This window comes from Anastrepha ludens, chromosome 3, assembly GCF_028408465.1.
Source record: "Anastrepha ludens isolate Willacy chromosome 3, idAnaLude1.1, whole genome shotgun sequence".
In the NCBI taxonomy this organism is placed as follows: Eukaryota; Metazoa; Arthropoda; class Insecta; order Diptera; family Tephritidae; genus Anastrepha; species Anastrepha ludens.
Genome location: NC_071499.1, coordinates 117,883,174 through 117,898,685, shown reverse-complemented (window position 1 = coordinate 117,898,685; position 15,512 = coordinate 117,883,174). Strand labels below are relative to the sequence as shown.

General features: G+C 36.8%; 1 protein-coding gene across 1 annotated transcript; it reads left to right on the top strand.

Moving 5' to 3' along the window:
* The first annotated feature begins 6,230 nt into the window (after positions 1-6,230).
* On the top strand, positions 6,231-13,646 carry LOC128858880 (uncharacterized). Its single transcript, XM_054095432.1, has 2 exons — positions 6,231-6,817; positions 11,801-13,646. Exons 1-2 carry the CDS (start codon positions 6,804-6,806, stop codon positions 13,323-13,325), a joined length of 1,539 nt encoding a protein of 512 aa, XP_053951407.1. The 5' UTR covers positions 6,231-6,803; the 3' UTR covers positions 13,326-13,646.
* Positions 13,647-15,512: the final 1,866 nt, after the last annotated feature.

Below are 15,512 nucleotides of genomic sequence, written 5' to 3'. Positions count from 1 at the left end.
TATAAATACTAGGTTCGGGAATAAGTTCGTAGCGTTTTTACCGAACACTTTTATTTGAACAAAAAACAATAATCATATTAATAAGTTAATCAATTATATATTCGCCGTATTTGTTTACAACCTCTTCCCATCTCTCGACCAATTTGTTGTTGCTGTTCCGCCAAAAATCGCCTGGTCTGGTGTCGAAGAAGTTGTTGAGCCTCTTCGTGATCGAAGGTAACGCCCTCTATATGGCTTGACAAGGAGTGGAAGAGACGGTAATCGGTCGGTGCAAGGTCCGGAGTATACGGCGGATGCTGAAGGACCTCCCACTTGAGCTCTTGGAGTGCGGCTTTGACGACTTGGGCAACATGGGCTTGACGTTGTCGTGAAGGAATATGGTTTGACCATATCTATCAGGTCTTTTCTGTCGAAAAGTCTCATTCACGCGCTGTAGCTGGGCAATGTAGAGCTCCTTGTTGACAGGGGCATTCCTTTCAAGCATTTTCCAGTGCGACATGACCTCCCGGCCTCACTAAACACATGTCATGATCTTCTTTGGGTGAAGATCCGACTTGACTCCTTGCTTTGGCGTATCTTCTGGTGCCACCCACTCCTTTCTTTGCTTCGTATTGATGTATCGGCACCATTTCTTATCTCCCGTGACGATTCTGTACAAAAAGCGCTGTTTCTCACCGCGTGTTGCTCGATGAGGGACGAGATGCTGAGAAGCAATTTGAAGGTGGCTTTCTTTGTTTTTTTTTTTCGTTGAGCTCGTGAGGCACCCGGACTCCCAATTTTTCGGTAAATCCCTTGAATGAAGATGATTAAGAATCGTTTTATGATCGCAGCTCATTTCTTTCGCCAATTCACGACTGGTTTGGCAACCGTTGGCCTTCAAAAGTGATTTAAGACGTTCTTCAATGAAACAAGAGGGCCTGCCGCTGCGGGACGTGTCATTGACGTCAAAGTCGCCATTCGCCATTTTTGAATTTTGCAAACCATTTCCATGCTGTAGACTTGCCTATGACCCATTCACCTTGCACGTCGCAACTGCTCCGGGCTGCTTCGGCAGCTTTTTGACCTCGATGAGAAGTAAAGAAGAGCAGGTGTCGAAAATGCTGGTTTTTGCCTCCTGGGTATTCCTTTTCTAAGCCTCAAAACTAATGAAAAATTAAATAACTCAAAAATACAATTCATTAGTTTTAGTTTTATAGAGCAGAAAGAGTTCTTTCGAACGAATACTTACCCTTTTCCAAGCAGCGAAAAAATCGTTGTAAAATAATAGAAAATATAAAAACGCTACGAACTTATTCCCCAAGTCAATATATAGAAATATATACCATATAAGTAAAAGAAAATAGCAACGAGGTGAGGAACTGTGATCTGACGAATTTTCTAGCAGTCCGTTAGTTTCATAGTTGGAATATTCTTACGGGTACACACACAGATCTATGCACATAAATGGACTTATACAAGCATATGGAAAGTATGTATGCATGCATGTATGTAAGTATGTAAGTATTTGTGCTGGTCATGCTTTGGTGATTATACAATTTAATTTAATTTCATTTACCTATTGCTTTTGTAAATATGTAAGGTACGCATGTGTATGGGTAACTCATGTAGGCACATATGGGAGGCATGCGCCATATGGTTTGTGAATTGCTCCACCTGAAAGTATGCGCTTACATGCACTTTCACATACATATACAATATGTATAGATGTATAAGTAAATATACACTGGAAGTCAGGCAAAAGTTACGAATATTTTAATTTACTTTCAGAAGGGTTGAATTCATCCCACAGTGGTAATAAATATTGAACGAAGTCCAAGCAGTTATCCGCTGCAGAAAAACTGAACTGATGTTATTAAAAGATCCCGATTCACTTCCCCGATCACTGTTTTCCAACATCAAGACATTATTGATGTTGAATGGTTTTGAAATCATGCAATATTTAAAAACGAGTTTGTATGGACGCCTATTCTATCAACCCTGCCCACTTTTCGTAAATATGGGCTCCGACTCCATGCAGTATCCCCTCACTTGTTTTGAGAGAAATATTACGAATTTTCCAATGAAATTCACAGGAGATGTTGATTTCGTGCTTATTTTGCTAAAACTAGCATCAATATTCAGTTAATAATAGTTTTTAAGTTATTTGTTGATAAAATTTGTCTTTTACCTTCAAGAAATTTTGATACAATAAGTGCACTTATCACATTTATTTTAATAAATATTCAAACTACATTAACATACACACACGTTTTTAACTCTTTTTATTGATATATACCATAAATTAACAATTTAAATTGCATTTATAACTTGCAAACACTTGACGCGCCAGCTAAATTTACAATAACTGAAAAGCATGGCTGAATGGAGTGCTGCCAGAAGCAAAAAATAATAAAAAAATAGAATGCGATTGAAAACGAAGCAACATAGGAACATAATTTCCACACACTCTTTTTGACGTGATAACGTCTTATAATTCGATTTAACAGGCTGCACGCACGAAAAAATGTGTCGTTACCTTGATCATTAGTGTTACCTTGCTCATATTAGTGTTACCTTGCTCATATGTAGTTACCTTGCTCATTAGTGTTACATTGCTCTTTAGTGTTACCTTGCTCATTAGTGTTACCTTGCTCATATTAGTGTTACCTTGCTCTTTAGTGTTACCTTGCTCATTAGTGTTACCTTGCTCATATGTAGTTACCTTGCTCTTTAGTGTTATCTTGCTCATTAGTGTTACCTTGCTCATATTAGTGTTACCTTGCTCATATTAGTGTTACCTTGCTCATATGTAGTTACCTTGCTCATTGCATTGAATGAACTGCAAGCGAAAGCGCGGAAGGAACGACAAAGCAAACAAAGCAAACGAACGGCAACGTTCGACATCTTGCTCTCCCCTACTTAAGTGAGCGTATATATGTATGTATATGCGCATATGTACATATATAAATTCACGTATTTGTATTGGCATATGCCTTCTTATTAATTATTATTAATTTGATTCACTTGAAGAATTTAAAATAAAACCAAGTTTGTTAATAATACCTGTTGTTTTAATGTTATTATTATTAATTTTTTTATTATATATGAAGGAAAAAATGTATGGTAATATTTACAATATCTATATTAATATTATAAAGAGGAAAACTTTGTTTGTTTGGTTGTAATGAATAGGCTCAAAAACTACTGGACCGATTTTAAAAATTCTTTCACCATTCGAAAGCTACATCACGAGTAACATGGATTATATTTTATTTTGGAAATAGGGCTCGAGATATAGGTCAAAACGTGGACCCGGGTAACCTTCGGATGGGTATGTACAATATGGGTATCAAATGAAAGCTGTTGATAAGTGCTTTAATACGGGGTAATTTTCATACCTATTGATGACTAGGGTCTGGAAATATATGCCAAAACGTGGACCCGCCGTGTCTTTGCACCGAATTAAACCAAACTTACACACATTGTTAAGGAGGTATTGAAGATGGTTTCCGTATAGTTTGGATACCTATTGGTAGATAGGGTCTCGAGATATAGGTCAAAACGTGGACCCGGGTAACCTTCGGACGTGTATGTACAATATGGGTATCAAATGAAAGCTGTTGGTGAATGCTTTATGATATGTTATGTTATGTTATGTTATGTTATCTTATGTTATGTTATGTTATGTTATGTTATGTTATGTTATGTTATGTTATGTTATGTTATGTTATGTTATGTTATGTTATGTTATGTTATGTTATGTTATGTTATGTTATGTTATGTTATGTTATGTTATGTTATGTTATGTTATGTTATGTTATGTTATGTTATGTTATGTTATGTTATGTTATGTTATGTTATGTTATGTTATGTTATGTTATGTTATGTTATGTTATGTTATGTTATGTTATGTTATGTTATGTTATGTTATGTTATGTTATGTTATGTTATGTTATGTTATGTTATGTTATGTTATGTTGTGTTATGTTGTGTTATGTTGTGTTATGTTGTGTTATGTTGTGTTATGTTATGTTATGTTATGTTATGTTATGTTATGTTAATGTTAACTCATTCTCTATATCCATACAAAATATCTATCAAACAAATAAAATTAAAATTTTCTTTTGAAAAATGCAACCATTCAATCAGTATTTTCTTATGACGTTATCACGTTAAACTATCGTCAGTAAACCGACTTTACAGACCACCTCTTTTTTATTTTGGAAATAGGGCTCGAGATATAGGTCAAAACGTGGACCCGGGTAACCTTCGGATGTGTATGCACAATATGGGTATCAAATGGAAGCTGTTGGTGAATGCTTTAGTCCAGAGTATTTTTCATGCCACTCCGTGACTAGGGTCTCGAGATAGAGACCAAAACGTGGACCCTAGAATGTGTTTGTACAATATGGATATCAAATTGAAGCTGTTGGTGAATGCTTTAGTACAGAGTATTTTTCATGCCGCTCCGTGACTGGGGTCTCGAGATATAGACCAAAATGTGGACCCGGGTAACCTTTGGTTGTGTATGTACAATATGGGCATCAAATGAAAGCTGTTGATAAGTGCTTTAATACGGGGTAATTTTCATACCTATTGATGACTAGGGTCTGGAAATATATGCCAAAACGTGGACCCGCCGTGCCTTTGCACCGAATTAAACCAAACTTACACACATTGTTAAGGAGGTATTGAAGATGGTTTCCGTATAGTTTGGATACCTATTGGTAAATAGGGCCTCGAGATATAGGTCAAAACGTGGACCCGGGTAACCTTCGGATGTGTATGTACAATATGGGTATCAAATGGAAGCTGTTGGTGAATGCTTTAGTTCAGAGTATTTCCATCCGCTCTGTGACTAGGGTCTCGAGATAGAGACCAAAACATGGACCCAGAATGTGTTTGTACAATATGGATATCAAATGAAAGCTGTTGATAAGTGCTTTAATACGGGGTAATTTTCATACCTATTGATGACTAGGGTCTCGAAATATATGCCAAAACGTGGACCCGCCGTGTCTTTGAACCGAATTAAACCAAACTTACACACATTGTTAAGTAGGTATTGAAGATGATTTCCGTATAGTTTGAATACCTATTGGTAGATAGGGTCTCGAGATATAGGTCAAAACGTGGACCCGGGTAACCTTCGGACGTGTATGTACAATATGGGTATCAAATGAAAGCTGTTGGTGAATGCTTTATGATATGTTATGTTATGTTATGTTATGTTATGTTATCTTATGTTATGTTATGTTATGTTATGTTATGTTATGTTATGTTATGTTATGTTATGTTATGTTATGTTATGTTATGTTATGTTATGTTATGTTATGTTATGTTATGTTATGTTATGTTATGTTATGTTATGTTATGTTATGTTATGTTATGTTATGTTATGTTATGTTATGTTATGTTATGTTATGTTATGTTATGTTATGTTATGTTATGTTATGTTATGTTATGTTATGTTATGTTATGTTATGTTATGTTATGTTATGTTATGTTATGTTATGTTATGTTATGTTATGTTATGTTATGTTATGTTATGTTATGTTATGTTATGTTATGTTATGTTATGTTATGTTATGTTATGTTATGTTATGTTATGTTATGTTATGTTATGTTATGTTAATGTTAACTCTTTCTCTATATCCATACAAAATATCTATCAAACAAATAAAATTAGAATTTTCTTTTGAAAAATGCAACCATTCAATCAGTATTTTCTTATGACGTTATCTCGTTAAACTATCGTCAGTAAACCGACTTTACAGACAACCTCTTTTTTTTTGTTAGAATAATGAGGGAATGGGGGTTTTCAACCTCTAAGGTGTATATATTGAGTTCATAAATATATATAAATACAATATCGATATGATTTTCGAAATATAGTTCAGCTTCACGTAAAGTTCCTACGCGAAAAGGAGTACTACGCAAAAATACTGTGGATTGCCTAGCCGGAGTTGGACTGATGAGGGTTATTTTTTTGAAGTGCGGCCGAAGGCCGCCTACGCAGAAAAAAATTTTACGCAAAAATACTGTGGACAGCATAGACGATTTTTTATTCTAAATTTTCGGCTGCGGCGCTTTTTTTTTCTTTTTTTTTAAATATATATATGTATATATATATATCATATATTCAAAATGCATACAATCAAACATACTTTACTGAAAATCAAGCATTAATATATACATATATGTATATAAATATATACATATATCCATAAATATAAGTTAACACGCGCTACATTTATTTTCTCTTTTTCCTTTTCTTTTGCTTTACTTAATTGTAATTTAATAAGACAAACAAGTTGTAGACATTAGGTAAGCAATTTATTTCTTAAGCGTGCCGGAAATGCAAGTAACAGAATACTGACCTGCAGGCACTAATTGGGCAATTCTTTCCAAAGAATTAAAAATGCAATACTTGCATTAATATTGTAAAACTTAGTATAATTAATTGAATTGTAAAAATAAATTTTCAGTCTAAAACTGGAGTCCAATAAAGCGGTGCATTAGCTCCGATCTTTTTTTAAAAACTCAATTCGACTTTCGAATTAAAAACTGGCGCCCGAGCAGGGACCAGTCGCGAAAAAGTGTAAAGTGTTTAAAAGTGTCTGTGAAAGGAAGAAATTAAAAGTTGACTTCCCAACGGCACCAACCCTACTTTCCGACTGGTCATCAGGATTTCCAGCAGACTCAGGCTCTCTTGTGTTCGTCCGGAGACCACCTCGCATAGAAGTGTTGCAGCAGGAGCCGCAGTAGGTCTAACCGACCAAAAAGGAATACATCCGTGCAGCCAGCGAGGGAAGAGTAGTTCAATGCTACTCCTACTGTAAGTTAGCGTATTTAACTAAAAACATTAAGTTAAATTAAACCTTTTTAAATTTACAAAATAATAAAATTAATAACTTGAGACATTAAATAAGAAGTGAGTTATTACATTAAGTGAAATTAAACCTTTTTAAATTTACAAAATAATAAAATTAACAACTAGAGATATTAAATAAGGAGTGAGTTATTACATTAAGTGAAATTAAACCTTTTTAAATTTACAAAATAATAAAATTAATAACTAGAGATATTAAATAAGAAGTGATCCATTGTGTATTCCAATATATTTTAACTAATTTTTCGCATAGGTACGAAAAGCGTGTTCTAATTTGAACTATAGAAAATATTTAATCGACAAAAAATAAAGCGTAATAAAAATAATTTGAAAGTTAGGAATAAGATAAAGAAATCCAATTCTGGATCAAGACAAAATCTAAATACAAGTTAATTTTGACATTTCCGTTATTTAAATTATAAGGCGTAAATAATCGTGTCCAATTGCGAAGATGAGTAATCCAAGCAATCTGATAAGACCACCGGTTCTAGGGCAAATCCCTCCGGGTGCAAATCTCCAAAACGAAGAAAATAGGGGCATAGTTAGGCAAATAACAGAAGTGGTCAATAGAATACTAGACGACAGGTTAGCAGTTAGGAACGTTATAGAGGTAGACGAACCTGTTAACATAGGACCCCAAGGAATCAGTGAACTCGACAAAATTCCTGATGTTGTGCGTTCTTTGCGAGAATTTGCAGGGGACCCAGGTGAATTCGGATCCTGGAAGAAAAGTGTCGATAGAGTTCTACAACTGTACGAGCCAATGCGAGGCTCACATAAATACTTTGGTATCTTAAACACCATACGAAACAAAATTACAGGCCAAGCGGACATTGTGCTGGAGTCCTACAGCACACCCTTAAATTGGACCGCGATTTCACGTTGTCTCACAACGCATTACGGCGACAAACGAGACCTAGGTACTTTAGAGTACCAAATGGCCTCACTGACTCAGGGAAATCTAACCATACACGAATATTATCAGAAGGTTTATTCAAACCTTTCTCTGATCCTGAACAAAATTTCTTGTTTAGAAGCCGGATCAGAACCACGGAAACTTCTTGTAGACACGTATAGAAACAAAGCGTTGGATACCTTCGTTAGAGGTCTCAATGGTGACCTTCCGAGACTCCTAGGGATAAGAGAACCAACAGACCTTCCAGAGGCTCTGCAATTATGCCTCAAATTGGAGAATCAAACCTACCGAGCAAATATCGTCAGTAGGAAACCACCTGTAAATCTACGAAGGAATTTCCCCCCACAACCCCACGCCGCACCGAAACCGTTTTACCCACACCTTGCCCATTGGAGTCAACCAATGCAGAGACAAACACTCCCACCCTCCTATATCCCACCTCAACAACAAGGGCACTGGCAAAGACCCCAGAATTTTTTCCCACAACAACAAAACTTCAATTCTCAACCTCGACACCTGCCACCACCTAGACCTTTTGCACCAAAGCCTATGCCAAGACCTGAACCAATGGACATCGACCAGAGCATGCAGACGAGAAGGGTCAATTACATTAATAGGCCACCACAAAACCTAGCATTTCACGGGAAAAGACCAGCACCTCCCCAGCAAGATATGGAAAAAAGACAACGAAACTTTAACATAGAAGCGGAACAATGCAACAGCGTTGCATACCGACAAGATTTGGAATATGCAAACCAACACGACGAAATTAGACAAGACAATTATAACGTGCGAGAAACTCTCGAACAGTACGGTACAGACGACAATGCTGCAGAGGATTTTTCGGACATCCATTTTTTAGATTAGCGAACTCCTCACTTCCATATTTTGAATGTAAAACGAAGGAAGGAGGAATTTTAAAAATATTGATCGATACGGGCTCAAACAACAATTATATGCAACCCTCTATTGTACCCAATTCCCTCCCGAATGACCAACCCTTTTTTGCTAACACTATAGCTGGAAAAATAAAAATTACGCACCACACCAACGTTAGTCTATTCGGAATACCCGATCTAAAAATTAAATTTTTTTTGTTACCCTCCTTAAAGTCATTCCACGGCATCTTAGGCAATGACAGCCTCAAGCAACTTTCGGCGGTAATCCACACAAAATACAATTATATGACAATACAAGATAGAGTCAGGATTAAAATAAAACAGCAAACCATACAATCGATTAACGCAATAGACATACAGACCGACCACCTAAATGACAGACAGAAGACCACACTTAACGCAATTGCGAAGAATTTTCCCAAACTTTTTACCGAACCTGAAGAAAGACTGACATACACTACGAAAGTACAAGGAAGCATAAGGACGTCCACGGACACACCAATATACACCAAATTTTATCCGTACCCTATGTCACTGAAAGTGGAAGTAGAGAAACAAATCAAAGACTTGCTACAAAATGGTATAATAAGACCTTCAAGGTCTCCATACAATTCACCTGTATGGATAGTACCAAAAAAACCAGACACTTCAGGAGAGAAGAAATTTCGCATGGTAATTGACTATCGAAAATTGAACCTAGTAACTATATCGGACAGATATCCTATACCCGAAATAAATGGAGTACTAGCACATCTAGGAAGAAATAAATACTTCTCAGTACTCGATTTAAAGAGCGGCTTCCACCAGATTCCTCGAAAGGAATCGGATATAGAGAAGACAGCTTTTTCGGTAAATCACGGTAAATACGAATTTACCCGGCTACCTTTCGGTCTCAAGAACGCTCCTTCAATTTTTCAAAGAGCTCTTGACGACATCTTAAGGAACCATATAGGAAAGAGATGTTACGTGTACATCGACGACATCATAATATTTAGTAAAGATCAGGAAACCCACTTTAATGACATCCAACAAATCTTCGATACGTTAGAAAAAGCAAATCTAAAAGTACAACTTGACAAATGTCAATTCCTAAAAACAGAAGTGGAATTTTTAGGATTTATAATATCCGAAAAAGGCCTCAAAACAAATCCACAAAAAACCGACGCAATAGCAAAGTTTCCAATACCTAAAACTCTAAAAGAACTCCGATCCTTTTTAGGACTTTCAGGGTATTATCGCCGCTTCATCAAAGACTACGCGAAGCTCGCGAAACCCCTTACAGTCCTCTTAAGAGGGGAAGGCGGACGAGTGTCCAAAAATCAATCAAAAAAAGTCATGGTAACCTTCAACAAAGACGCCTTAGATTCCTTCGAGAAACTTAAACGATCACTCATTGGTAAAGACATAATGCTTGCATACCCCGACTACTCTAAAGAATTTGTGCTAACAACAGATGCCTCCAATTACGCAATTGGAGCCGTACTATCGCAAAACGACAAGCCAATAACTTTCATCTCTAGAACTCTTTCTAAAGCCGAAGAGCATTACGCAGCAAACGAAAGAGAAATGCTAGCGATAGTGTGGGCGCTGAATTCCTTGAGAAACTACCTTTACGGTTCCGCGAAGGTTAAAATCGTTACGGATCATCAGCCACTGACTTTCGCCCTAAGCAACAGAAACCACAACAGTAAGATGAAAAGGTGGAAGGCTAGATTAGAAGAGTATGACTACGAGCTAATCTATAAACCAGGAAAAACCAATATTGTGGCCGACGCACTCTCAAGACCGCCACAAGTATCACAAATCAATTCATTGACAGGAACGCAACATAGCGACGAAAGTTCGGCGCACAATCTTATCCCAGCAGTAGAAGGACCTATAAATGCTTTCAAGAACCAAATTTGGCTCCTAAATGGCGACGAAAATAGTTACCAATTCAAAATACCCTTTCCCACATACCATAGACACATTTTTAATCAACAAGATTACGATGAACAAAATCTAATTTCAATTCTTAAACGTTATTTAAATCCCTCCGTAATAAACGGACTTTTTACCTCAGAGCCAATCATGGGAAGAATCCAACGATTATACCCCCTTCATTTTTCTAAATTCAGAATACGTTTTACCCAAACCAAAGTCGAGGACCTTACAGACGAAGCCAGACAGGAAATAGAAATGCTAGAAGAACACAGACGCGCCCATAGGAATGCACAGGAAAATAAAATCCAACTATTACAAAAATTTTACTTTCCAAAAATGAGTGCTAAAATAGAAATTCTAGTCAGACAATGCAAAATTTGCAAAGAGAATAAATATGACCGGCATCCAAATAAGCCACAGCTGCTTGAAACTCCCATTCCGAAATATCCCGGTGAAATAGTGCATATTGACATTTATAATACAGAGAAAAATCTAGTTCTTACTGCAGTCGACAAATTTTCCAAATATGCCCAAGCTAGAGTAATAAAAAGCAGAGCTTCAGAAGATATTAGGGAACCTCTGAGACAGGTAATTTTTGCATTCGGCGTACCAAAAATGATAGTAGTAGACAACGAAAAAGCATTAAACTCAGCCTCCTTATGTTTTATGTTGGAGGATCAACTTGGAATAGAAATCTACAAGACACCTCCTTACACAAGCACAGTAAACGGGCAGGTGGAACGATTCCACTCAACCCTCTCAGAAATTGCGCGCTGCCTAAAGGCGGAACGAATCCATAGAACATTCCTAGAAATTTTGGACAGATCGGTATACGAGTACAATTGCACAGTCCACTCGACAACAGGGAAGAAACCGATAGAAATATTTTTTGGACGCAGGGTCTCTACAAATCCTGACCAGTACGAGAAGGCCCGGCAGGAAAATATCGAAGCACTTAGGAAAAAACAAGCAAAAGACTTAGAAGTGCACAATCGGAAGAGGACCCCAATGAAAACATATTTGCCAGGTGACATTATTTACGTGCGAATAAATAAAAGACTAGGCTCAAAACTTACTAACAGATACAAAAAGGAAATAGTAAAGGAAGACAAATCTAGTGTAGTTATAACAGAAAATGACCGAACCGTACACAAGAGTAATATTAGAACTTAACGCATCTATTGCTTTCAGATTAATAATACCACTCGCCACAGGCGAGTTCCGTATCCTCGATTATACAAACTCACAACTTGCAACCTTTAATACAGGATGGACCAAAATCCAAAATGGCACCTACAAAATTATACATACAATAGACACGGACGAATACCAAAGGACTTTGAACGAACTCAACTCCACGATAAGACACAAAATAACTCCCGACAATTCCTTACTCCCCTTCTTGCTCCATGAAATGTCCGAAATACAAAGTTTCCTAAGTAGATTAAAGCCAAAGGTAAACAAGAGATCCATAAACGCAATTGGTACCGCCTGGAAATGGCTCACAGGGAGCCCGGATCACGAAGATCTCGTTATGTTAGAAAATCATATTAACAATTTACTTGAAAATAACAATAACCAATTAATAATAAATAGAGCAATGAGCGGAAGAATAAATAATATAACGGAAGTGTCAAATAAAATATTTAAAATATTAAAAGATAAGGAAGATGTTCAGCATGATATGGCTGTAAATATTAAATTTAAGCTACAATTAATAAAAGATGAAATCATAAATATCAATTATGCAATACATTGGGCCAAAGTTGGCATTGTAAATTCATATATATTTTCTAACGTTGAAATGAAACTAATAAAAGAAATTATTGAGAAAAATAATATTCCCTTCACTAATATAGAAGAGGCATTTGAATTCAGTAACGTTAAGATAGCCTCTAGTAATTCTAAGATTGTATACTTAATTGAAATCCCAATAACTGACAACAATTTATGTGAATCCCTATTAATAAAAGCAATAAAGAAAGGTAATAGATTATATAAAATACCATTTGAAAAAATTATAAGATGTCAAAATAAAATCTTTGGAAAGAAAAGCAACTGTAAAGAACATAATGAAATTAAAATTTGTACAAAGGAAAATATTGTAGACATCAGTAACTCCACATGCATTCCTCATCTACTCAAAAGCCGATCGCCTAGCTGCATTACGATTAACAACCAACACATTCCCACTGTCCTAGAAGTCCTCCCAGGAATAATACTTTTAAATCGATTTAACGACACCGTTCACATCGACAAGGAGAAGATTAACTTAACTGGATCATTCGCAATCCAGTACCACAACTCCACCATTATAATAAACAACCAAACATTTCTGTCTAAAGAAATCTCCAGCGGAAAACCCCTTCCTGCAGTTCTACAACCAAATGCAACACTTACGGCCGAAGAAGAATTACTAAGCCTGGAAATGATGAAAGAACTTCACCTAAAAAACATAAACTATATCGAGACTCTAAAAAATAAAGGATTAACAACATCAATAGTCAATTTTGGGATATCTGGTATAACTTTAACTCTAATGGCAATCGGGGTACTAAAACTAACTTCAACGAAAGGCCCAAAGCAAGGGGCCAAACACGTCTCCGAATTTTTCAAAAGGGCCCCATTACAAGAGGTAACAGTTAAAAATTTCCAACAACCCGAACCACATCCTGAAGATTATCCTACTCAGACGCACGAGGACGTTCGTTTTTAAATGCGGAGGAGTTAACACGCGCTACATTTATTTTCTCTTTTTCCTTTTCTTTTGCTTTACTTAATTGTAATTTAATAAGACAAACAAGTTGTAGACATTAGGTAAGCAATTTATTTCTTAAGCGTGCCGGAAATGCAAGTAACAGAATACTGACCTGCAGGCACTAATTGGGCAATTCTTTCCAAAGAATTAAAAATGCAATACTTGCATTAATATTGTAAAACTTAGTATAATTAATTGAATTGTAAAAATAAATTTTCAGTCTAAAACTGGAGTCCAATAAAGCGGTGCATTAGCTCCGATCTTTTTTTAAAAACTCAATTCGACTTTCGAATTAAAAACTTATATATATATATATATATATATATGAATAGACGTATATAATATAGAAATAATTTGTAAAATTTTGTATTTCTATTCATTTATTATCTTCTAAAATTGTTTATTTATACGATGTCTGGCAGCACTTCGGCTGGTTGTAGTAACCAAAATAGGAGGGTTCTTGGTCAATTTTACAATTTTTAAACTCAAATAACTTAAAAACTACAAGCCGCCTGGGGGCGAGGTTTTCACTTTCAGAAAGTATAATACCCCCTCTACCCCCCCTTATACCCCTTTTTTTAAAAGAGGCGGGGGACCAAATGGGTATTTTCCCTAAATATGTATTAAGGCATTGTTATATTATGCATCCGTGCCAAATTCCATTACTCTGCCATAAATGGGTTCGAAACTATGCAATATTAAAAACTGGTCTGTGTGGGAGGTGCCACGCCCCATTTACCAATGCCATCCACTTCTCTGAGTTACTAAGATATATATATTTTTTTTATGTCCTTGTACCAAATTTTACTATTCGGACACGGATCTTCTTCTTCTTGATTGGCGCGTTAACCGCTTACACGGCAATCGTTTCTTCCCCGCGCTAACCGGCGCCTTCCCCACCTAATATCCAACGCCTAGACACGCAAAGCAGTGTATCGGGTCTGTTGTTGTTGTTGAGGTGGTTGAACATTTCCACTGAAATGCTCCTAATTAGTGATCAGCACCGTTTTACTACCACTATCTCGTGTGATGATGTTTTTATTATTTTTTATTTTTTTATTCTTTTTTTTTTTTGTTTCCAAGTCAGATCCATTTAGTGAGGTCTAAGTATAGCAGCAAATCCTTTATCTCGATGTCTGAGATCTCCTTAATTTGCTGTAGGAAAGGCTTACCGAAGGATCGGAGTCGTGCCCTGGCTAGTCCCGGACATTCACATAAATAGTGGAAAAGACTTTCCTTCGCCCTTCCACTTGACAGCTCCTACAGATAGGATTGAAGGGTAGATTGAGTCTAGCTGCATGATCCACTACTTTCCAATGTCCTGTAAGGGTTGCAGTGATGCGTGAAATGTTTGGCCGAGAACATCCTAGCAGGTCATTCGTCCTTTGGATTTTGTATGACGGCCATGTGTTTTTTGTTGTAATACATGTAGGTATTTGCTTCCATCTTCTTTCGGCTAAAGCATGATAGTGTGAAGCAATGGATGCTTTTAATGTGTTCAGTGGGGTGGAGACTGCCACCGCCTCTGCTATGTCTAGTGTCGAACCTTTTCTTACTAGCTCATCCGTTATCTCATTGCCCCGTATGTTCCTATGACCGGGAACCCATATCAAAGTAATTTCAAGCCAATGGCTGAGGAGTTTCAGCTCCTCTCTACACTGTAGGACCAGTTTGGATGAAATGTATTGTAGTTGGAGTCTAAGGCCTTAATAGCTGCTTGATTGTCTGAGAAGATAGCTACTCTTGCACCAACTTCTTGTAGAGTTCTAGGGATTTGCATGCTTCTCTGATCGCTAAAAGTTCTGCCTGGAACACGGTGGCATAATCAGGAAGACGAATTGATTGAGACAGGTTGAGTGGCTACGAATGGAACCCAGCTCCCACACCACAGCTCATCTTAGAACCATTGGTATAAATTTCGATATCGTGTCTTCCAATCACCTCTCCTTTGCTCCACTCGGTTCTCGGTGGAAAACGTACCGTAAAGCCTTTCTTGAAGTTGAGGTCGAGGACTGTGTAGTCTGATCCGTTTTTGAGTAGCGGGGGTCCCTGTAGGAGGATCTTACTGTGACCGTACGACCTTGTTGTCCAGTTTCCTATGTCTCTGAGTCTCACCGCGCTGCAAGTAGCTATTGTTTTAAAGTG